Raw genomic sequence first — 25,115 nt, 5'->3', positions numbered from 1 at the left:
AGAAGCGCTCACGAACGCAGTCGCCGCGGCTCGGCGAGATCACTCTGGGAAATTGGATCCAAAATTGTTCATCTGTGTTGCCATCGGAAGCCGACGAGTATCGTACAAGCGCGGCAGAATCAAAGAATGGGGAAAAATCACCCGCGCGAGAAGAGCATCCCGGACGATCAGATTCCACTTTCAGATCCCCCCGCTCGAGATTTCCGCAGACTCGTAGGTCAACAACGATTAAAACATGGGCGATCTCCGAGGAAACTTGGCCTTCCGCTTATCCCCCTTCCCCTGGTCGCGGGGGACGTCGTCCCCGTCGAAGCCGACGGCGTGCGAGAAGGAAGAGTCGCGGAGATGGTGGCGGAGCCGGCCGTGTTCTTCCTCCGGCATGAGCTACAGCCCCAATTCAAATCAGTTCAGATTCCCGGTCAATTCAATTCCTCTGGAAATTACCTCACCTTGCAGCTGATAGAACAATATCGCTTGTCGGCGTCGAGCAGCGGCCAGCTGCAGGCGCGGCAGAGGAAAGGGCTGGCCCTCCCGGCGTCGGCCTTGCTCGGCCCCCGGCTATGGAGATAGTAGATCCTCACGCGGTTCGCGCGGTAGACCTGGATATCGTCGTCCTCGTCGCCGAAGAGCTTCCCGACCCCGTTCGTGCCGTCGATCTGTACCGCGGCCTGGTACGAAGATCGGACCACCTGCGAAGCCCCAATCAGGAAGAAGAAGACGAAGAACACGAAGAACACGAAGAACACGAAGAACACGAAGAAGAACCTGCAGAATGAGGTGCTTGCGGCGGCGACAATGGCTATCGGCGTCGTCGCGGCAGTCGGAGCAGACCGGGGTCTTGCAGTCGGTGCAGTAGAGATTGCACCACTTGCGATTCTCCTTGTGAGCCGGGCACGGCACGTAGAACACCGCCCTCAGAAACTGCTCGAACCATGGCGGCATCGTTCTTCCGGCCGCCTCCATCTTCATCCTCTTCGTTCTCGTCCTTCTCTTTCTTATCTGCGCATAGTTTATACTTTGTCGATTTCTCTGACGAGCCAGGGGCGCGGAGACCCCGGCTCGGCTGCCGAGACCGGCTCCGATCCCTAGGGTTTTCATGCGCACGTGGACCTCCTCGGATTTTTTTCCTAGATTTCGTCACATCCACATCTCCGCCCGACACGTGTCCTCCGCTGTCTACCGGATCGGAGGATCGTGCCCGGCTCGTCGTCCGTCGCCCATGGGGAGTAGGAGTGTCAGGTTTCTGAAGTACTTTATCGAGCTGGGGGAGCTGAGGCGCGCCCGGAAGCTGTTCGATGAAATTCCTGAGCCGGGGATCCGCGACTGGACTCTGCTGATCTCCGCCTGCGTGAGGCATGGCGGCGCCGCCGAGGGGGTGGAGCTCTGCGCGCGGCTGCTGCGGCGGGGGCGGCCGCGGCCCGACGCGCTGGCGCTTATCGCCGGCGCGGGCGCCTGCGGCGCCGCCGGCGATCTCGGCAAGGCCAGGGAGGTTCACCGAGACGCCGTCCGGCTCGGCCTTCTCGACTCGGAGCTCCCTCTTGGGAACGCCCTGATCGACATGTACGCCAAGTGCGGGTCCCCGGAGGAAGCTCGGACCGTCTTCGCCGCCATGCCCCGGCTAGACGTCATCTCCTACACCTCCGCTATCTCCGCCCTAACCGCGTTTCCTTCGCAGGCGATGCAGCTCCTCCGGCAGATGAACTCCTCCGGGACGAAGCCGAACGCCGTCACGCTGTCCAAGGCCTTGTCGATTTGCGCCGGCGCCAGATCGCTCAGCCATGGGAGAGAGCTACACGGTTTCGCGGTTAGAACCGGGCTGTACAGCAAATGCAATGCCGTCCAGAAGGCGCAGAACCTGTTCGAGAGAATGCCCCACCGAGACCAAGTGTCCTGGAACGCGATGCTCGCCGGTTTCTTCTCCAACCATCTGCCCGACGAGGCGGCGGGGCTCTTCCAGAGAATGAAGAGAAGCGACGCGACCCCGAGCTTAGCTTCCTGGAACTGCATGATCGGGGGGTTGGCCGACTGCGGGAGGCCGTTTCAGTCGTTGAAGCTGCTGTTTGCAATGCAGGAGACGGGGTTGAAGCCGAACCTCGCCACCATAGCCAGCCTCCTCCCGGCCTGCGCGGCGCTCGAGTCCCTCCGAGCCTGCAGAGAGGTCCACGGGCTGAGCCTTCGAGTCGGCCACACGAGCCAGGTCGTCGTCTCCACCGCGCTGGTCCTCGCCTACGCCCGCAGCGGCGCCCTGGAACTCGCTCTCAGAGTCTTCTCCGCCATGGAGACCAAGGACGTGGTGGCCTGGAACACCATGATAGCGGCCAACTCCTCGCACGGGCGCGGCGAGGAAGCGCTCGCCATGCTAGCGGCGATGGCGGCCGAGGGGGCCAAACCCAACGCGGTAACCTTCCTCGCGGTGCTATCCGGGTGCAGCCACTGCAAGCTCGTCGAACAAGGGAAGCGGGTCTTCGACTCCATGGCCGGCTCCTACGGGGTTACCCCCGAGGCGGACCACTACTCGTGCATGGTGGACGTGCTGGCTCGAGCCGGGCGGCTCGAGGAGGCGCACCGGTTCCTGCGGAGCATGCCGGTCGAGCCGCGGGCCGCGGCTTGGGGGGCTCTCCTGGCGGGCTGCCGGGTGCACCGGAACGTCGAGCTGGGGGCGCTGGCCGCGCGCCGGCTCTTCGAGCTCGAGCCGGGCAACCCCGGGAACTACGTGCTCTGGTCGAACACGTTAGTGGCCGCGGGGCGGTGGACCGACGCCTCCGCCGCGAGGAAGATGATGCGGGAGAGGGCCGTGGAGAAGCAGCCCGGCTGCAGCTGGATCCAGATAAGAAACCGGGTGTTTAGCTTCGTCCGCGGGGACAGGAGAAACCCCCGCAGCGAGGAGATTTACAGGTTTCTGGCCGAGGCCCGGGAGGGGATGAGAGGGCAAGGCCTTCTCCCTCTGACCAGCTCCGCGCTCCACGACGTGGACGAGGAGGAGAAGGAGGAGCTGCTCTGCGGGCACAGCGAGAAGCTCGCCACCGCCTTTGGGATTATCAGCGGGGAGTTCACCGTTCGCGTGTTTAAGAACCTAAGGATCTGCGAAGACTGCCACGCCCTCATCAAGTTCTCGGCCAAGCTCGCCGGGGTCTTCATCGTCGTCAGAGATTCCTCCCGGTTTCACCATTTTCGGGACGGGGACTGTTCCTGCGGCGATTTCTGGTGATTATAAAAAAATCCCAATTATTCTCTCTTACCCAACTGGTGGCGCCGGTTAACAAAATGACGGTGCCGGCTCAGGTTAACTGTCAACCCTCTTCTAGTGTTCTCCCACCTCCGGACTTGATTCTTTCTTGTTCTTGATGGCGATGGAGGAGAGCTGCGGGTGGGGGCCGTCGCAGGTAGCGGCGGCGCCGCCGCCGGGCAAGGCGGAGGATCTCGTCAGCCAGCCGCTGATCGCCATGGTGGCGGTGGTGGGCACGGCCTTCCTGGTCGTGTTCTACGTTCGGCTGCTGTCCCGGCACCTGGGCCGGTTCCGGCGGCGCTGGAGCCAGTGGCGGCGGCGGCGCCGCCGCGGCCCATCGGCCGACGTGGAGTCCACGGCGGGCGACAGCGGCGGCGCCGCCTTCGATTACTACTCCTCCGGCGGGTCGTCCGACTACCGCCTGTCGCCGTTCGGTCTGGACGAGGCGGCGATCAAGAGCCTGCCGGTGTTCTCGTTCAGCGAGAAGGCGGCGCGGCACCTCTTCTACAGGGAGTGCGCGGTCTGCTTGATCGAGTTCGAGGACGGAGACTCGCTCCGCGCGCTGCCCGTCTGCGGCCACGCCTTCCACGTCGACTGCATCGACGTCTGGCTGAGGTCCCACGCCAACTGCCCCCTCTGCCGCGCCGCCGCCCTCCGCCTCGAATCCTCGCCGTTTGTTCCCATGCGAGCGGCCCGGATCAGGCCCAGCTTCGACGACTTCTTCTTCGACTCCTCTCTCCCGCCGCCGCCGCCGCCGCCTCCGGCGGGCTCGGATCTCTCCGAGATAACGGCGGCGGAGAGCCCCGACGGCGGCGGCGGCAGGAACTTCCTGTTGAAGCGATCCTACTCGTTCGGATTCGAACGGACGGCGATGGAGGCGGCCACGGTGTCCCCTTGGCGCTACCGCCAGCGCGGAGGCGGAGGCGGCTTCTGGAGCAAGCGGTGGGCGTCGCCGTTCGGGTCCGGGTCCAGAACGGGTCCGGGTCGGGTCTTCTCCTTCCGGTCGGCGGCGGTCAGCAAGTCGCCGTTCTTCCGCCGGCGGGGGTTCTTCCCGCTGTCCGAGTCCCGGGTCCGGCTCGGGCCTTCCTCGCGCCCGAGCCGGTCCCTGACCAGCCCGCCGCCGGCCGGGCCGGCGTCGAGCCGGCTGCGCTGCGGGGACCCGGAGGCGTTGCTCTCCCCGGACCGGCCCCGCTAGCCGGTCGCCTCCACCGGGGATCGCCGGTCGCCTCTCGCCTTAATGGCCGGCGGCTTTTAAATGCGGACCGGCACGCTCCCTTCTGAACTCTTCTCACTTTCTCTCTCTCTAGATCAGTCTGTGGTGGGTGCGCTGACTTTAATGCCCGGCCAGAGACAATTTCTTAGTGCAGGGACGCGGACGGGACGTTTTTTCGTCCCAGGACGAACAAATCGGGACGGAAAATCGTCCCTGCACTGATTCCGGACGTCGGACGGGACGATCTTCGTCCGTCCATCGTCCACGTCCCGGACGATCCGGAACTATTGGCGGCAGCGCCGAGGAGAAGCAGCCAAGATTCTGATGAAGAAGACAGGAGCAGGGCGGGCTTGTGAGAATCGTCCAATAATGTTCCGTTCCACGTCCAGCTCTTGACTCTTGACGATGAGCTGGAATTCCACGTGGAAAATGTAAAATTTCAGAGGGAAATTGTTCTTCGAAAGGAAGTCTCGTGCACGGATGACGGACGGGACGGGACGGGACGGCCAAAAGAGAACGGATGCTTTTGATTTGTTGTTTGTCGTGTGCTTCGACGCGCTACGCGCCAAGTTCGTCGAGGCGGAGGCGTCGTGCTGAATCTGATGAGGAAGATTCGGGGAAGAAGGTGAGATCGGAGGAGGAATTCCGCTTCCCTCGCTGGAGCTGCAATCAGAGATCGAAATATAGATCTATGGAGAGGTTTGGGAGGTGAGATTGAAGGCGATCTTGGCCGAGCTCGATGGCGAAGTCGAGCGCGGACGATGCAGAGCTGAGGAAGGCCTGCGAGGCCGCCATAGACAGAGGCGGAAGCAAGGAGACGGTCGCCCTGTCGATCAGGGTCGCAAAGAGCAGCGGCGGGTGGGGAAAGACCGGTCGGCTCGGTCGACACATGGCCAAACCGAGAATTCTCGCCCTCACCAGTACGCTCTCGCCTCCCTCTACCCCCTTTGCCTTAATCTTTTTATCGTTCTCTACCTGCAGTGTGGGTCATCTGTTACCGCTCGATAATGCCTGCGTATTTTGTCAGTACAAAGATCGAACTTTTCGATCGTTAAAAAGCTCTCTTAGACACCGTGACGGTTTAATTAATCATGTGGGGATGCATTTTGAGTAGTTGATTGTGCAGCCGGAGACGGTTGACTGTAACGATTTTCTGTTGAGCAAGTACGTTCGATTTCTGCCGAATTTCCTTATAATTAGGCACCCGGCCTTGGTCTAGTTTTCGCATTTTGCAAAGAACTCTTCGTCACAGCATCTCCCCGGTCGTTTGATCGGTAAGCTTTTCAATGTTCTGCGACTCTGCAAGATGACAATGATTTTCTAGTGCTGTAGCTTCGGTCTTTTTAACGTGAAGTTAAGTTAAAAAGACCGATGGAGTCTCTCTCTTTATTTGGGTAGAGCTCGACTGAGGAATCTTATTCAAGAAAAAAAGATTTCGATGGAGGAATACTGTGCGGAGGGAGTGAATTTGAGAAAAAATTGCGTCCAGTTCATGAGCCAAATCACCCAAATCAAGTTCATTCTCATGTTCATGAGCCAAATCAAGTTATTAGGGAGATAAAGTTTATTTTTGACGGTTAACGGAGGAAACTGGTTTCAATGACGGTAAACGAGTGATCCGTTGGACACCTTATCTTCCTTGAATGTGTATCTAGTTTGGTTCTCAATCTACGGCTGGCGTGAATTTCTCTTATATATGAAGTGTGTCGCTGATTATTGCGTTATCTTTGTTTTATGTGGAACTTGAATACAACAAAACATTTTAACCACGGAAATCCATTTGATTGATGTTGTCGGCTCCACAACATCATCCTGGCCATAAATTGCCTTCAATTTTCGAAGAATATTCAAACGTGGAAATCGTTGTGTAGTAATTGATTCCCGTGTGGTCATCTTCAAGGAGGGCGCCAGAGTAGATAAAAGAGAGAACAATCGTTAGTTGGCTTTTAAAACCATTTTTTTTGTTTTATTATTCAGTTTTCGTATTATAGTTTTTGCTTTCTAAAATAGTCTTTCAATTCATTGATTCTCTTTACTCTCTTTCAAACATTTTTGCTTCTGCCAGTGCCGGTAGAAATTCTGATTAAGATTCATATAAGCCGCATTTCTGACTTGAATTCGTCTTTGTGAATTTTAATATTGCGAACAAAGATTTGCAAAGTGATAGCTCTGAAAACCTCAAACTTAAGAAACTAAAGTTGTTACTTACTAGCTCTTAAACTTTGACGTCAAATATTGCTTATCAGTTCTCGTTGTTCATGTAGCCAAATATTCTTCTAAATCCCAGAGGACCAAAGCTTTTCTCCGGGTCCTGAAGTATTCATCTGGCGGTGTAATCGAGGTGGCCTTTCGCCTTAGTGGAAATTTCTTTATATTTCAAAATTTCTCTTCTTAAGATGTAATATTTGGGAATGGCTGCTCTCTATTGGTTCAAGCTCTGGTGAGACAGTGAACATGCCACTCGAGCGGATTTTACTCTCATGCTGACTCAGAAGGTATCGGCCTTATCAAAGAATGGGAAGAAGAAGAATCCCAAGCGCTTTTGTTTTGATGACAAAAGTAGCATATCTTCCTCCCATGGTGCTATTTTGTTTCCTCTGTAAACAATTAACCAATCGGTCCTTATTTTTCCACTGCTCTACCTTGTCCCCGTTTGTTATTTTTCTTGCATCAACATTAGATTTGAAAAGCTTCATGTGTACATTGTATATCTCACTGAAGTACGAATTCAATTGAATGTGCAGCCAGCAAAACTGTACAAGCTAAAACATCTTACGAAAGTAGAAGTTTTCCCAAATGATTCCACCGGTTGTACATTCATGCTGGTAATACGTGTTCTGAATTCAAACCTCTATTTTTCTTCTTATGCTTCGGATGATGTTGTAAGAGATGGGAACGCTGACTTATTTTTTTGTTGTCCTTTCAGGGCTTTGATAACCTCCGGAGTCAAAGTGTTGGCCCCCCGCTGTGGACAATGAGAAATATTGATGATCGGTGAGCATTAGTGGATAGATATGACGTTTAACATAAATATGTTAGTCTTTTTCCTTTGTTTCTGCTAACTGGGCACATTCTCCTTTTCCTCGTTCAGGAACCGTCTTCTTCTCTGCATCTTACAAGTTTGCAAAGAAGTGCAGGGTCAGATTCCCAAGTTTGTGGGCATTGATATTGTGGAGATGGCTATCTGGGCCAAGGTGCAGTCCGTTATATCTGTTGGGGTCATAAGATTGAAGCTTGAAACCTTTTCGATAATTAACTCTCCTTTCTATTGCTGTTCCGTGTACTGCAAAACGATTTTTGGTTATTTTTATTTCAGAATCTTATTATTCTTTAGGATTTTTACTTGGGCTAAATAATTGTAATGGATCACGATTAATTTTAGGCATTATATATTTTGTCTTTCAAAATTTTTCTTATTGTCTTCATCCTCTAAGTCTTAAGCCTTCTTCTACGCTATCCAGTTCTTCAGTCATTTTGAAAATAAAATGTCTTCTTCCACTTAATCTCTTTATAATCCTTATTCATTGCAAGTTTAGAGAGTTGGAATAATTAGAAGCTACATGTACTTCCAGAACCTTTTGTACAAAATGAGATCTTAATATATGCAGTATTTATTTCAAAAAAAATAAAATATATGCAGTATTGGAAGCGTTTCATGTTGCAACGCCAATCCAGCCATGATGTTGAAAAATGTCGAGGAAACATCAGAAAATTATTGAATTTATGAACACATTAATATTTTATTATACTGAAAAAGAAGGTAAAGGCCTTAATTCTCATGGGTTGTTTGACCGGTGGAGAATTTTATTTTTTCAGATGTTCTTCTAATGGGAAGCCATTTATAAATTGATTGGGATTCCTATGCTGTTAGTCCATACCTTTTAGTGCTTTGTAGCGCATTGCAGTTCTATCCACGCATAAATAGAAGTAGTCTCTTAATTTCCAAAATTTTCCAGGAAAACAAACCATCTGTTACTGCCCAAGTCAAGGCTGAGAATGGAACTGATACATCGATAATAGAACAAACAAACACAGAAGTGACTGTGGAGAAAGATCTTGTTTCGCAAGCCGAAGAAGAGGACATGGAAGCCCTTCTTGGGACGTAGGTCTCCTTTGTTGCCTGCCAGTCTTAATTTCTTTCCTTTTCTGTCATTTATCTTGTTATACTTCTCCTTTATAGTCCAATCTCCTCCTTTTGTAATATTGAAGTTATACCAGTTACAAGATCCAATTAATAATGTGGGTCTTCAAGCACCATTTATCGGTCTTTTTTTCGAATTGACATTAAAAACTTAATATTTTCAATATTTTATAACTTCTAGGTCGTTCGGATTTGATTGGGTCATTCAAAAGATCAATCAGATCGAGTATTCAATTAACCAAATCTGGTCCACCATCATCAAACACATTACCCGATTCAGAAGATCTAACCATTGGGCTGGATCATGGTAAACGATCAGGTTCAATGGTCGAATTAAATAAACCTGACCTAATCGTTTCTCTCTTACTCTCTTGCATGGTCTCGCTCAGTCTTGCTCTCTCTCTCTTGCTTGGTCTCTCTCAGTCTTGCTCTCTCTCTCTCTCTCACACACATGGTCTTTCTCTCCGACTTCCTCTCTCCCTCTCCTTCTCTCTTCATCTTTCTCACACGGTCTCTCTCAGTCTCTCTCACTCTCTCAGACTTGCTCTCTCCCTCTCCTTCTCTCTTCCTCTTTCTCACACTCTCTCTCTCAGTCTCTTTCACTCTCTCTGACTTGCTGTCTCCCTCTCCTTCTCTCTTCGTCTCTCTCACACAGTCTCTCTTAGTCTCGCTATCTCTCTCTCTCACACACACAGTCTCTCTCAGTCTCTCTCTTGCCTTCTCTCGCGCTGTCTTGGTCTCTCCCTCTCCTTCCTTGGTCTCTCTCACTCACCCTCTCTCAGTCTCTCCCTCGCCTTTTCGCTTTCTCTCTCTCTCCCTCAGTTGGACTTGTTCATACCGTTCGAATCTGTTTAAACATGGCGCTCTGTTCCGATTTTCTTACGTGTTCAGATCAGTCTTCTATCTCAATCTCAAATGCGCACGTGGATCAATTGTATAATTCCTCCGGTCAACTTGAAATACATTTTGATCATTTGATTTGAACGACCAAAAATTGATGAATTCGATTCCCTTGGTCTAATAACTGCCCTAATGAGATTGGGTTAGAAACCAATCATATAAATGCAGTCAAAGGGCTCATTAGGTTGCCATGATGTAAATCCTGTATTTGGCTACTGTCTCAATTGTTTTTTTTATTTTTTATTTTTAAAGAAAAGTAGGGCAGACCACCCGGAAACCGGTGGTCCACCTACTGTCTCAGTTGTAAAGGCACACTTTGTTGGTTTTTTTTCTTCCTCTGCTGACATACATAGTATAAGCATTGAGAAGGGTGAGTGCTAACAATGTGGATCCTCATAATTGGACCAATGTGTTCTGGTTAGGACCATCTTTGTAACTTTTATATATGTTTTATTGAATTGTTATGTATTTTGGCCCAAAAGGAGTAAAAGATAGGAACATCTTGGATATATCCATCGTATGATACACCCAATAAACACATGGATCATAAATAAAGTGACAAAGCTAGGGAACCAAAATTTAAACTTAACCTAAATAGATCCTCTCACATCAGAGGATAAGATTGAAAGTGGACATGTCTCAACTGCATCACCATGGAGGGGAAACACAATGATTGTGTATTCCCTGGTAGCATAAATTAGTGACCTTCAATTAGATAGGTGGGGGAAAAGGAGCTTGAGTTTGGTATGCGATGCATGCCTGAGTCAGCTGTGCAGTCAAAGTGGTGAAGCTATGTTGCGGACAACTATAGATGGTTGATTGAGTTAGTACAGGTCTTGTTAGCCGAAGAGCATCACAGTCTTTCTTTTATTGCTCCGTTAGGTGTAACCCATTTCATATCCCATCTAATGTTCATGAGTGTCACCAGAATGTGGAGCCCAAGTGAGACACAATGTTGTCCGCGTTTGAATCATGGTCTCAATAGGTGCTTGCTTTTTGGACCAATTATTGTATCAGGAAAGACTACATAATACCCTTTTTCTCTTCATCTGTTATAGTTTCTGTCGAATGGTGTTAAAACTCCATAAATGAGAGCCTAGAATCCACGGACTTTCAAGAAAAGACATTTCTATTATTTGCGGAATATGGGAAATCCACAAGAACCATTCTCTGCAGATCTGATGCAGAGAATAATAGGAATCTGAGAATAATAGAAGGTAAAGATTCTGATTGATGCTTCCACACTAGGAAGAAGGATCACCTTGGATCGGCCTCCCTTCCTCTGGAACGGCAACAGCAGAAACTCCTGCTTGCAGCCAACTGAAGACCTTGACAGATGAATGGCCATCTGTCCTCTCTAGACCTTATTTGTGGGCAGAGATTCCCATCAAACATTATGTGAATTCTCACGTGCCTTTCAGACCAAACGTGCATGGTGACAGCGTCTTCGTTTCACATTATGATAGGTTCTCAAAGGAACCTTATCAAGTGGATCAGGCCTCTGACCTGAGAGGCCTTGGAGACCATGACTCTAACTGACTGCCCTGGATAATGTCCAAAGGCTTCAGGGAAAGAATGAAGTTCAGTCCCAGATAAAAGCTCACTTTCCACAGACTCATACCTGAAGGAAGATCACGAAGAGTATTTAACACACTCAATAGTCATTCTGGTTCTGCATTGCCGAAGTGTTTACAGTGATGAGCAGCAAAGTCGTGGCGAGGGAAATGGGCTTTTCTAATTTTGAAGAAAAACTGAAAATCTACAATCTGAAATGCAGGAAAGAGAAAGGGGAGCAGCAGACACTTAGGAAATCCTGATTGCTGGCTGAAACAAATGTAGTATTTCACCGCTTGTCCAGTGGATGATGCGGAGAAAATCTGCAGAATATCTATGTATTTGGAAGGGAAATCCTCCGCTTGGTTATGTTCCAGAGATGACTGCACTAGGTTCCTGTGTGATACGTTCTTCTCAAGAATGTACTGCTGATGTGACTCCAGGAGACCTTGTTAAGTCAAGTCACGTGTGTGGCTTGACTATATATAAAAGACCAGACTGGCAGGAGGGAGGCAAGAAGTCATTATTCCCAAATTGGCAGCAGAAGTGGGAGAGTGATATGATCCCTGTCCCCCTTGAAGGGCAGCCTTGTCTTTTGACCATTAAGGGCATCTAGGCCTCTCCCCTCCCATGTTTCCTTTAAATAGCACAGTCCTCCCTTTAGGAGGGCAGACTGGAAAGTTATCTTAGTTGCCTCATCATGCCCATCCTCTTCTCTATCCTTATGTCCAAGCTCTGTCTCCCTCTACGATCCCGTCCTCGTGATCACCTCTACCTCACTGTGTCTTCAAGCGGCCTGTCCCCGGGTTGATCCCTGCCTCGTCTGATCAACCTTTCCTCAGATCATTCCTGTTTCTCCTCTCTATCCTGGAAATCTCTCTCCCAAACTCCCTCTCTCTCTCTCGCCTCTCTGTGAACACTTTGAGATATTTGAATTATCCTTTCAGTTTGGACATCGAGTTACAGCGTCGAACGACAGCGATCTCAACCCTGGGGTCGTATCAGAGAGGGAGCTTTTCCACTCTTCATTTCATCCACCTCATCCATCAACTATGACCACTCATCTTCCCTGCATCTAATTCTTCCCTCTGTTGATTCCTGGCATTGACACTCAACATTGATTTAGAATATTTGGCTATTATATCAATATCTTGATCGACCGACACCAGTGACAGTATCAATGTGAAACAAATGTCTCGGCCTCAAATCTTAAAGCTAGGGCTGCATGCATTGAGGCGAGGGTGACATTTACGAGGAGGCGCAGAAAGAGGAGGCTCCAGCTTGAGGACACAAGCTAGTGGTGTTGGGGGGGAGCATTTGATAGAATTCCCAATTGTCATCTAGCTCACTAAGCACTTTTGTTCTCCTTGTTGGATAGTATTAAACAACAATTTAGATACTTGATTGGTCAATACGATATCCGGTCTGTAATGACATCCTACAGGTGATGTACACTCTGTCATCCTAGTCCCTGCTCTTGGCATTTCCATACTTCCCACTCTCTTTTCTTTCTCTTTCACAAAAAATCCATCAGTTCATATCAGTATTCTCTTTCTCTTTCGACAAGAATATAGGAGCAGGTCTTCCTCCAGATGGCCGAATCAGGTTGCCTTAAGAACAAAAGTAGAAGCAAGTAGTTCAAAACTGGAGTATGTGTAAACAAAATAGGGCCTGACCAACATGCAAAAGGCGAAACATAGTTTTTCCCGAAGGCAACTGCTCATGAAAGACATGGATATAGGGGAGAGGGAGATAGCATAATAAAAGAGGGCCACAGCCCACTTAGTAGCATAATCTTGTATAATTGAACAATATCATTCGAATACTGGTTCATTGAATCATGACCACCTAATAATCAAACTCTGCAGAAAACTCCTAAGTAATGAGGTGATTATGCTGTATTAAAGGAGTGGCTACGAATTCAACATAACCCTGAAGAGTGTTCTCTGAAGAATATTCATATTTAATCTTTACTTTGTCGTTGCTGTAGTTATATTTATCCCTGTCTCATATACCCCCATCTTTTCCCTTCACTCCATTCATCTTCCTCAATCGGGCTAAATCAGCTTTTGTGGATAGCGGCCTCTCTCAGGAGGAGGCATCACAATGCGCAGAGGCACTGGGTACACCACTTGGAAGCTTACCTATGAGATACTTGGGCCTGCCACTGACCACAGGAAGGATGACGAAGGTAGATTGGCAGCCGGTGGTAGAGAAGGTCGTGAGACGACTAGAAGGCTGGCAAGCTAGGGTGCTGTCCAGAGGAGGTCGACTAGTGCTAGTGAGGTCGGTCCTGTCATCAATTCCCATCTTCCACCTCTCGGTGTTCAAAATGCCAGTAGGAATCGGCCAGAGGCTCAAAGACCTGATGCATTGTTTCCTGTGGAAAGGCGCTGGGCTTAACGAGGGTCGAGGGCTGACACTGGTGGCATGGGATATCGCGTGCAGACCTACAAAACAAGGAGGTCTGGGTGTTCTACACCTACAATGCATGAACACAACACTACTTACAAAGTGGGTGACACAGCTTATGGACCCTCGGGAAAGCCTAGCCATCCAAATTTTGAGCGACAGCTATGGTCGGATTTTAAACTGGGATGAGAAAGCAACCCCAGGTAGAGGAACGCCACCTTTCTGGCAGGGCCTTGGACAGATTTTCCCCCAAGTTAAAGACTTTTTTACTGCCCGACTTGGCGATGGCTCCCTACTTTTGCTTATGCAGAGACTCATGTTCTTTGGACGGCCCTTTGGGAGAGGCATTCCCTCGGCTCTATGCACTGGCCAGATGCCCTGATCCAACAGTAGGTGCTCTCTCAGATCAAAGGGTGGCAGACTTCTTAAGCACGTAACAAGCTTTGTTTTAATACCGACCAAGACATGGTGAACAAGACGGATGGTCTTGGACAGACGCTCCTTTTTCTGTTCGGAAGGCCTACATGAAACTATGCCAGGGAATGGAGGATTAATCAACAATCCAGGCATGTCGGGCCATTTGGCGCCTCAAGATTCCATTAAAGGTTAAGATCCTTGGTTGGCTCTTACTACGCAAGAGGTTGGTGACACACGTCTTCCGTCGGAGGATGTATCCTGATACCTCTGCGACGTGCACTCTATGCACAAATGGTGACGAAGACTGCAACCATTTATTCTTTGAGTGCCCAGTCGCCCATTCGATCTGGGCTACGCAAGTGCACTTGGCGCCTAACGTGACGTCAGAGGAGGTTTTTTGGGAGTTCATAAGGCAAGGGGGCCCTAGGAGGAGGGAAGAGGGAGGTTGAGCGTTGACAGTGCTCTGGGCGATATGGCTACACCGAAATGAAGTAGTATTTAGGGGGGGCAAGGTGTCCAAGGACAGGCTAGCCCACGAGGTTGAGGGCCTCATGGCATCCTGGTTCGCTAGAGGGGTAATCAGTTAGGAGAGAGGTTGGCCAGGTGGTGAGGAGAGTTTAATTATCTCCACATGTAACTCCGGGTGGTTACTGCTTTGTAGGCTGACCGCCTTAAATAACTTTTTCAAAAAGAAAACTCCATTCATCTCCCTTAATACTTGATTGGGTTCCTACCAGAATGGCTAATATTATCTTTATTAGTAAGGTTTATGCGGGTTATGCTACTGAGACAAGCTAATTATTAGTCCTGCGTTGTCACGAGAGTTAAATCGTGCTCATTAATTTGATGCTTTACAGATTTGTCATGGACATTGGTGAGGCGGAGGCATTTTCTGAAAGGTTAAAGAGAGAACTTCTGGCCCTTGAGGCTGCAAATGTTCATGCAATTTTGGAGAGCGAGCCTTTAATTGAGGAGGTACTGAATAGGTGTTTGTGTTCATATTTTCCTCAATCTTTACATAGCTTGTTGTTGCCATGGTACAGTGGTGACATTGTTAGTAGCCGCATAATGTCACAACGCTGGTATTTAAGCAAATACTTAACACCATTGTCACGTCCTCAGAAGGAAACCATTACATTTGCAAGCCTTTATGATATGCTGGATGAAAAATGCAGGTTCTTCAGGGACTAGATTCAGCTACAGCTTGTGTTTACGAAATGGAGGAGTGGCTCAATATTTTCAACGTGAAACTCAGACACATGAGGCAGGATATTGAATCGGTACTCTGTTAACACTCGCAAAGCAAGAATTTCCATTTTGGTGCCACTTATTTAGCTTCCTTGACGATAAAGCTTTATTTTAAAATGTATTATTTAAGTTAATGTTAATTGAGACTGCTAAGGTTGTGCAGGAAATGTGCTGAAAAGTTATGTTGTTGGCCAAAAAGCAAAAAATTAATTGCTCGTGATATGGAGCATTAATATAATCGTAATGTTTTCTTGTAAAAAACTTTGGTGGGCCAAAGTACTGCATAATGTTACGAACGAAGGGTATTAGGACAACAAAGTTCAGACATCATGAATTTTAGACAAAATTTTGGAACATCAAGAAAAGGAATACTATATTCAGGTTCATTTGCCGAAAAATAAATTCAAATGCTAGAAAACAGTATATTGTGAGATATGAGGTCTTGCTAATTTTACTATATCTGAGTGAGGGTAATCCCAGTAATATATACAAAAAATAATTGACTATTTACGTTCAAAATTCTTCAGAACTGCAATTTCTTTTTTCTCTGAAAAGATGACGCCGAATGATGATAACTATTTAAATTTTGCATTAGTTGGAATGCCTGCTCCATTGTATGTGAGGTTCTTGGATCCTGTCCTACCCATCATTTTTCATTTCTATTCTCTGAAAAGTTTCTCGTATTACTTGGCGCCATTTACTTTCACATTACCAACTGAAAAGAGTAGTATAATTGTGTTTTATATCCATTGGCTTGAGTCCTTTCTACTTGATTATTCCAGATAGAATCCCGAAACAACAAGTTGGAGATGCAATCTGTGAACAATGAGGCCTTAATTCATGAGCTTGATAAGTTACTTGAACGCTTGCGGGTTCCAAACGAGGTATTAATAAAAAATAATCGTAAAAAAAGTCTTTCTTTGGTGATATTATTATGCTCTTTTTTTGTTTTTTTAGTGTGCCTGTGAGACACCTAATTTGCCTCCTTAGGTTCATGTTGCTCGAATTTTCTTTTCTATTAACCCTTCAGTTCCCTCGTTTTTTTGTTGGATACTTTTGGGGCAATATGACGCTCTTCAGTTGTGCTTTATCTTTGCCATGTATCTTGGAATCCTGACGACTGTGTTAATGATATGATCCTGGCTGGGGAGCGTGATCAATGCCCCCGTGTAATGAGATTTCCTACCAAAATGATACTCCACTGATCAAGATGCATTCTAAGTAGTTCGCAGAAAGATGAGAGAGGGAGAGACGAGAGAGAAGTTCCCAGGGTTGAGAAGAAAGAAAGTAAATGGCCTAGAGGATGGCGAAGGATCGCCTAAAAATGGTCGCCACTCGGCAGGGGGACGAAGTGATTTTTTTCCCTGCCTGATACTACCTGTCGTATCTATGTCTCTTTCATCATTCCAGGCCAACAGGGGCATTCTAGTCATTTGGACCTTATGTACTTCCTTAAAATAGATCAGCACTCCCTTTAGGAGGGCATCTGATAAGAATGAAGAGATGTGTATGGCTCCCTGACAACGTCGCCCACATCGGACCTCCTCCTTGGCGACATCTATTCTGCCTGCCTTTTGTAGCACTGATGCCACCCCAGCATTCCCTGTCCCAGCGCTGACCACCATCCCGGCGTCTTTTCCCTCCCTTTCAGTCCTCTCCCCAATACTAGTGAGTTTGTTTCATTGCCCTACCTTCGGAGAGGAAGGGATGTCCCTACACTTCCGGGTTGGGATGGTGTTGGGTCTTTTTCCAGAGATAGACACAATGACGAGTCATATCAGATCACAGTTTATGTTCTGGACACTAGAATAGATGTCTGTCTCTGTATATCTATGAATCTATCTTTAGATCACTTGCTTTCATAAGTTAGGGAAGGCTTTTTTAGGTCTGCCTATGCTTAATCAGTTTGCTTATCAGATGGACTGAAGACCTGTTCTCTTTGCTATCATGCAATGCTTAGAGAGTGTTAGAAAGCAATTTCCATATCTTAGTATTTCTGTTTTATCATCATTGGATATTTCTTTTATCAGAATCCATTCTAAGATAATGACATGACTCTGGTTGGCTTTTTTTCTTCAATCCAGAACCGTAGCCATTGCGATGTCAATTTCCTAAAATTTTGAAGAAACAAAAAATCCCATTATTTCTGTTTACTCTATTTTGAATTAATATTTATATTCAAGTTTCTTTTCCGGCAGTTCGCAGCATCTCTAACTGAAGAATCATTCAATGAAGCTCGTATGATCAAGACTATTGAGGCATGCGAGTGGCTAAGCAATGCAATTCGTAAGCTGGAAGTACCAAACTTGGATCCTTGCTATGAAAATATGCGCGCTGTATGCAATCTATCTTTATCTCTTGAGATGTTACCGCATCTAAAAAGGATTCATCCAGAAATCCTAAAAATCCTGAACTTGTTCAGGTCAAGGAAAAACGTGCAGAGTTAACAAAACTGAGGAATACATTTGTTAAGCTGGCAACGGGCTTTTTAAAGGCCTACTTTTCCAGCTTGGTTGATTTTATGGTTTCCGATAAGAGCTATTTCTCTCAGGCAGTTCTTCCTCTCTCCCTTCTCTTGGATTGCATGTTTCAACCAAGTGGCTCAACTATCTGATTCTTCAGAGTTTCCACATAATACTGCAGCGTGGGAAACTGAAAAGACCTGACCATGCTGACCTCAGATATAAGTGTAGAACATATGCCAGACTTTTGCAGCACTTAAAGGTTGCATTTTTTGATATTTGTTTTCCAATCCATGAATTAAATGTTGATAATGATCTCTTCCTTTTTCCATTACATCCTCAGAGTCTGGACAATGGCTGCTTGGGTCCTTTGAGACAAGCTTACTGTCGCTCACTCAACCTACTTCTTCGAAGAGAGGTATGAAAAATATGAACCAATCTCTAAGGGAAAATTTTCGTTTATATTTCTTTCCTTTAAAATATGTATTCAAGTATGCAAATCTATGTGATGAAAAATAACTGATTCCGCTATAATCTGGTTCTCCATTTCTTCATAGGCCCGTGAGTTTGCTAATGAACTTCGTGCAAGTACGAAGACATCTAAAAACCCGGCAGCATGGCTTGAACCTTCTTCAGGATCTAGTCAGTCTCCAAAAAGTGCAGACACATCCAATGTGTCAGAAGCATACTCGAAGATGCTCACTATTTTCATCCCTCTTCTCGTAGATGAGGTTAACTCATTGAATTTATTTTGTTTTTAATTTTGTATTATATGTATGGAAGCTATAGTTTCCATTCTCTGGTGTTGCTCTGTGCAGAGTTCCTTTTTTGCCCATTTTATGTGTTTTGAAGTCCCAACTCTCATTCCTCCTTCAATTCCTGCTGGTGGTAATGGAAAAGGATCTGATGAAGATGACCTAGGAATACTGGATATTGATGAAGATGACAAGAAATCTGGTCAGTTGTTACCCGATTTCCCTTTCAATCCCTGATTTTGAAATGATAGAGAATCAAATTTTTTCTTACTTTTTTGCCACTGGCATGACAGGTGGAAGTCCTGCGGAGTTGAGTGCATTGAATGAAGCTCTTCATGAATTACTAGATGGTATTCAGGTAAAACTTTCATTACAACAATTTTTTTGTCTTCATCCGTTTTCCTTTTAGAGTCTTTTGGCTATGGAATTACTTCATACTGTCAACTCAGAAGCAAAATTTTGATCAGTAGACATTGATGTCTTTTTCTAGTAATTTTAATTATGCTAAGGCTAAAAAATCTAGGTTATTCATTGTCTTGTATCCAATTTCTTGCCATCAGGAAGATTTTTATGCTATTGTGGATTGGGCTTCCAAAATTGACCCTTTGCGGTGCATATCTATGCATGGTGTCACAGAACGTTATCTATCAGGTCAAAAAGCTGACGCGGCAGGATTTGTCCGTCGCTTGCTTTTTGACCTTGAAACCCGAATTTCAGACCAGTTCACCAAGGTAGTCCCCGCCCATCCCTGATCTTTCCTCCTATCATTTCCGTAATGTTGCTGCATTTCTGACTTGGTTAATATAATGTCACCGCAGTATGTCGACGACGAATGCCGTCTGATTGAAAGAAATGAACGTAATGTCAGGCAAATTGGGGTTCTCTCCTACATACCTAGGTTGAATGCTTATTTTATACCATCTACAATAGAAAGTTCTTCTGAAGGAATTGCACGTACTCTGACACTGAGATTGGTGTCCCCTCTCCCACTACAAGTGGTCACCATCATCATTAGAATATTGTGTGATGACAAGGATGACGATTTCAGCATTGTTATTATAATCGTAGACACTAATGATGACTAGGATGATATTATCTCCAGCATTGTACTTCTGGCTTAGAAGAATGATAATGAAGATGATGATTCATCTTAGTCATCCCGTAATCTTGAGAAGCTCGGATAGTGGGAAGTGGATTAGATTCATCCCTCTCAGATCATTGTTATCACCCTTGTCATCGTTGTGTGGCTGATGATGATGATGATGACATCCTCATCATCTGGGTATAGTGATTACTCCTTGTAGTTGTCATCGTCTGTTTACAAATGGTGAGTATGATGATGGTCCATCATTGTCCTTTTGCCATTGTCGAGGAGGAAAACACAACCTGATATGGTTCAAATAGCAACCTGATGTGCCTTATTTCTCCTTAAATACTGTTATGATTACATAGAGAGGTTGACGAAAATCATATTTTTCTATTGTATACCATTGCTTTGCTTAATTACCAAAAATAAGGTTTGCAACACGGGCTACTCGTATGGAGCAATACATACATGGACAATCCAGGGACCTTGTTGACCAGGCATACACCAAGTTTGTGAGTAAAAACTTCCTACATTTACTGGTTCAGTTAATACCATACATCGCTCTTCATTGCTGGATTACTCTCTAACCTCTGCGCAATGCTGGAAATTTCAGGTGAGCGTTATGTTCGTCACGCTTGAGAAGATAGCACAAGCTGATCCGAAGTACACTGAAATTGTCCTCCTTGAAAATTATGGTGCCTTTCAGAACAGGTAATTGGAACATCCATTCAATTAAATAGATTTATGGAGAAAATCGATGGAATGGCCTTGATCAATGATCGGAACCCGGAAGTTGATTTATTGACTTTGACTGGTTAATATCCTGAAAGCTAAATCACACAATGCTCAAAAAGAGGACCGATTGATGATCAATTGGATAGGGCGAATTCATTATGGCAAGTTGATTAATTGATGGGCCCAGTCTGATCAATCAAATAGACCAATCCTGTTTGATCGGATGGATTATGCTGATCCTGATTTATCGAATGACCAATCTAATTTTGATCGATGTAAAGTGTGAGAGAGAGAGATTTGCCATGATCTTGATCTAGATTTGTAGAGAGAGAAACTCTAGATTTTCCAGGGTTAGGATTAATTGGATTAATAGATTTGAAGAGTGAATGAGAGGCAGAGAGGAAGAGAGAGAGAGGGTTACCACAAAAATAACAGGCCAGGCTAAGTGACGATTATCCTGGTTTCCAGCTTTAGAGAGCAGGGGGGGTATTTTAATGGATGGAGTTTTTCTTCTCATGAATCAAAATGATTGATCAAAATTGACCAAAATCATGATCAATCCATGATTTATCTGAATCCTCACCTAGCAGATCGATAGACCAATTGCTTTGGTCTGATCGAGGTGACCAACAGCATTTCGACCCCTAACTTTTAATCCCTTGTCTCATATTATCCTTACTTTAAACAGTCTTTAAAATGTCAATGCATGGCTCTGCAGTCTCTACGATTTAGCCAATGCTGTGCCCACACTGGCCAAGTTCTACGACCAGGCTAGTGAAGCCTATGAGCAGGCCTGCACTCGCCATATCAGTTCAATCATATATTTTGTAGGACTTCTATTTTTCTCAAAATTATTAAAGTATGACTCTCAGCTTCCTATATTTAATTGACCAAATATTTTTCATTACAGCAATTTGAAAGATTGTTTCAGTTTGCTGGGAAGATTGAGGAACTCTTGTTCAAAATTCCTCCCAATGAGGTAAAATAGGAAAGAGAAACATGATGTCTTGTGTGACTTCAAAATAATTTATTCTGAACGCAAGAAAAAAGCTCTTTCCTTCTTTTTGGAAATCCCAGTTTCTGTAAAGTATGACCTAGGGTGAATGAACATTAGTTGTTTTCTTAACCTTATCTCGGTGGCTTGAATCCCAGATTCCACAGACAATGGGCTTCTCGAAGACAGATCTAAGGAAGACAGTGAAGGCCAGCTTGACAAATGTAAGTTCGTCTGGTCCAAAAGCAGTCTTAATTTATGAATGTAATTATGTTGTCCATCTGGAACCAGATTGACAAGTCCCTGGCAAACATGTTCCGGAAACTCCAGAAGAACTTGACATCAGAGGAGTTACTTTCATCACTGTGGGATAAATGCAAGGTAACTCTGATAAAGATGGTTTATGATTAAATGTAGTTACATTCTAAAGCTCATGACGAAAAGTTCAGCGATTGTATTCGAGTTTACATGATAAAATTCAAACCTTACTGCCTCTTTGTGCCTCGCATTAGTTCCTGAATCTACTTAAAAGTATGCCAGCTTCCATAAATGAGGTGGAAGCACGGGATTCAGGACAAACCGGTGTTTTTAGAGAGATATGAGACTGTGTTACCGTTGGAGAGATAAACTCACTGAAAATTGTGTTTCTCATATCTCTTTTTCCCTCTTTCAATTTCATGTCGCAGAAGGAGTTTTTAGAGAGATACGAAAGCTTCACTTTGCTGGTGGCAAAAGTGTACCCTGATGAGGCCCTGCCATCCGTGGCTGAAATGAGAAACATGCTTCCCAACTTGTGATCTCGGTTCACTTATATTTTTTATAATCTTGCTCCCTGTAATTTTTGCTCTTTCTGTCACCTAAACTGTCTATCAGTTTATCCCATTTTTTGCCCGTCTAAAAACTTCCGAACTTCGAGATGAGTTTATCTTTCTCCATCCCTCTCCCCCTCTCCCTCTCCATCTCTCTAACTCTCTCTCTGTCTACACTCATCTCTCTCCCTTTTCCATCTCTCCCCTTTCTCTTTCTCATTTCCAACTCCTCTCTCATATATTCTCTCTATTGCATTAATAGATAAAGACAAAGCTCAACTCATTGCTCTCACCTTGGATGAGCTGTCTTTACCATGGTTTCTAAATGCAGAAGTAGAGTATGCCATGACCAGCTGGATGGATTTAACACAATACATACTATTATTATTATTATTAATTGGAAAAAATAAGGGACCAGTTCGACCGACCCAGGGGTTATGCGCGTAGACCAATTCAGTCCTGCCCTAGATGTCACCCATGGTGTTTTATACCTGTAAATATTTAGAGTTTGTAGGCATGCAGTGAGAATAAATAGTCCAATATACACAAACTCCAATGAGACGAGTAGTGTAAGATTATGTTTAGGGTTTTAATTAAGATGTAGGAGAAACAAGATGTAGGGAAATTAGTAAGTATATTATCCTTAGTAGGAGATGTACTTAGTATGCTTACATTATTAATTGATAATTAGGTTATATGTAAAATACGATATAGATGTATTAAAGATGGATATTCAGATTTAGGTAGGTAGTGAATAATGATTTTTTTAGTGGGATATAAGATAAAGAAAAAAATAGAAAGGGAGATGAGAATTAGAATAAACAGGGAAGATATATTATTTTATTGTATGTAGGTTAATGAAATAGAGCTAGGTATATATAAAAAATAAATAAGAGTTTAATATGAATAGAGATAAGGAGTGAATATATTGTCTTTAATTTTAGAGGAATTTATTTAATTAGAGAGCGAGAGAGAGAAAGAAATAGAAGATGGAGAAGGAATTAAGAAGAGCGTTGGTAGTATTATATTGTAAGGGATAGGTTATGATCATAGAATATGATTATATAAGTTCAAATATTTAATTACTATTCTAATTTTTTTTCTAGAAGCAAAAATTGGGGAAAATTAATACATCTGTCATCATCTTGTAGGTGTTTGACTAAAGACCTAAGAGAGCCCATGCTATGAAATGTGATGAAATCACACTCATTTTCTATTCGAATAAAATTATTCTCAAGCTAATACGTTCATAAATTAATTTTCATTCAGATCAAGCCAAGAAGAGTACCAGATATTCCCTGATTTGAAGAACAGGGGGTGGGGACATCGATCACTATACCCTAACAGACGTTTGCGACTTCCCCCTATCTTCTCCATGTTCGCGCAGTTCTTCATCCTCCTAACCCTTTTATGTTTCCGTCCTGATGCTCTTAAGATCATTCAAGGTTGTCACAATCTTAGATGGCTCAGAAATGACCTAACAGCTCTCTGTAGTTGCTATGATTCCTGCGATAAGAGAGAGTGCATTCAGCTTCCAAGTCCACATTAAGCTCCTCACTTACTATGTGGTACATTCTCTCTCTCCCTCCCTCTCTCTCTCTCCCCCCCTCTCTCTCTCTCTCACACACTCACTCACTCTCCCTCATTCTCTCTTTCTCACTTGCTCTCTCTCTCCCTCACTCTCTCCCTGGCTATATCTCTATCTCTCTCTTCTCTCTCCCTTTTCCTCCCTCCGCTTCCTCCCTCCCTCCCTCTCTCTGTCTCTATTATTCTCCACTTGATAGGACCTACCTCAAGAAGCACATGGTCAGCCATTGCATTAAGATCCTCAACATTCAAGCTATCATAGATGTGGTCTACATAGCAGCACTTCTACGATGATATTCGACAAAGGTGATGACTGCACCTCCCGTCCTACATGCATCAATGCAAACCTGACTTTAGAGTCCAAGTCCTGCTTAGTACTTATAATTACTTAGTCTCTCATTCTTTAAATTAATTTCAATATTCCACTTCCTTTCTATCTCTAATATCTTCAAAAACATAATTTATATCTTAATATTATCCCTCTCTTTACCTAGTTCTCCCTAACACCATCTACTATTACTTATTATTACGTATTATCTTAAAGTCTCTCATCCTTTAATTAATTCCTCCCACTAACTACAATATTCCACCCCTTTTACTATCTACATTATTATTACTCATTTCTTCTATCATATTTTTATAAAAGTAATTCCTCTAATCACTTAATTTATCATCTTATTTTCTCTTACTTTAACTAAACTATTTAATATATCATTAAAGGCTAGTCCATGTGGAGACAACCTCAATCCTATTATATGTTTTTGAGTGTATTTTTTAGTATTAAAATTTTATTTTATTTAAGAAGATTAAATTTAAAAATAAATAAAAAATAGATGTTTAATTTATCTTCATCATCTTCCTATTATGATCTCATCATAATTCACTTAGTCAGATTTTGTATTCATGGAATTCATTATACGCATAACACATGAACTATAATAATAACATTATATTAATGGACATGAAAGGATATGTGGAATGTGGGCTTGGTTTTCTGGCCACATATATTTCCATCAATTTGTCCCTTAAGGGTTAGTAAATGCAACATTCAATAACTCCGTACACCAGACATCATTAATTATGCATTTTGCCAAGGTGTCATTAGTTCCAAGTTAGCATTTGTATTCATGAGCTTCTAGATCATTGTTTTACTAAAAATATAACCCTTATGCAGTGTTCTATTATAGTTACACTTCTACCTTATTAGTACCATAATCACAAACTTATATTCGTCATTCCAAGCAAGTGCTCTAAAGTCCCTAGGTCTTCCTTCATGGTTTCAGACCATGCAGTTTCATCATTAAGCTTTTCACACCTGTGGTCCATCACTAGCATGAGGAGATTTCTCCTTCATGTATGGATAACTTCAATTACCAACTGAAAAATATTAAAATCCATTGAAATGGTATAATAAACATATTACTTGGGGCGTGCATGCACATGTAGAGGCCTTAAAGTTCAGAACCCAATTTCAGAGCTCCCAGTGGTTGAGCACCAAATTTAGGACAACTAGACATGACTAGACTAGGCACATATGACTAGAATCTGAGGGAAATATATGTGGTTGGGAAACCA

At 44.8% G+C, this 25,115-nt stretch overlaps 3 protein-coding genes across 3 annotated transcripts; all 3 read left to right on the top strand.

The window, feature by feature from the left end:
- The first annotated feature begins 126 nt into the window (after window positions 1-126).
- LOC144702559 (RING/U-box superfamily protein) lies at window positions 127-4,563 on the top strand. The gene is made up of 4 exons (XM_078574607.1): window positions 127-418; window positions 457-671; window positions 905-1,003; window positions 3,306-4,563. Exons 1-4 carry the CDS (start codon window positions 127-129, stop codon window positions 4,419-4,421), a joined length of 1,722 nt encoding a protein of 573 aa, XP_078430733.1. The 3' UTR covers window positions 4,422-4,563.
- On the top strand, window positions 1,097-3,236 carry LOC144702385 (pentatricopeptide repeat-containing protein DOT4, chloroplastic-like). The gene has a single exon (XM_078574408.1). The coding sequence runs from the start codon at window positions 1,097-1,099 to the stop codon at window positions 3,206-3,208; it is 2,112 nt and encodes a 703-aa protein (XP_078430534.1). The 3' UTR covers window positions 3,209-3,236.
- Window positions 4,564-5,060: 497 nt separating the features above from the next.
- On the top strand, window positions 5,061-22,045 carry LOC144702386 (exocyst complex component SEC3A-like). The gene is made up of 25 exons (XM_078574409.1): window positions 5,061-5,359; window positions 6,704-6,780; window positions 7,184-7,264; window positions 7,366-7,433; window positions 7,531-7,633; window positions 8,396-8,541; window positions 14,721-14,838; window positions 15,039-15,143; window positions 15,894-15,995; window positions 17,310-17,447; window positions 17,534-17,662; window positions 17,755-17,835; window positions 17,917-17,991; window positions 18,131-18,304; window positions 18,392-18,530; window positions 18,622-18,686; window positions 18,889-19,059; window positions 19,147-19,226; window positions 19,846-19,927; window positions 20,029-20,126; window positions 20,869-20,977; window positions 21,061-21,129; window positions 21,303-21,368; window positions 21,436-21,525; window positions 21,831-22,045. Exons 1-25 carry the CDS (start codon window positions 5,179-5,181, stop codon window positions 21,939-21,941), a joined length of 2,658 nt encoding a protein of 885 aa, XP_078430535.1. The 5' UTR covers window positions 5,061-5,178; the 3' UTR covers window positions 21,942-22,045.
- The last annotated feature ends 3,070 nt before the right edge of the window (window positions 22,046-25,115 follow it).

Source organism: Wolffia australiana, chromosome 4, assembly GCF_029677425.1.
Source record: "Wolffia australiana isolate 7733 chromosome 4, ASM2967742v1".
Classification (NCBI taxonomy): domain Eukaryota; kingdom Viridiplantae; phylum Streptophyta; class Magnoliopsida; order Alismatales; family Araceae; genus Wolffia; species Wolffia australiana.
The sequence above is the reverse complement of the archived record's forward strand: the minus strand, read 5'-3'. Positions and strand labels throughout refer to the sequence as shown.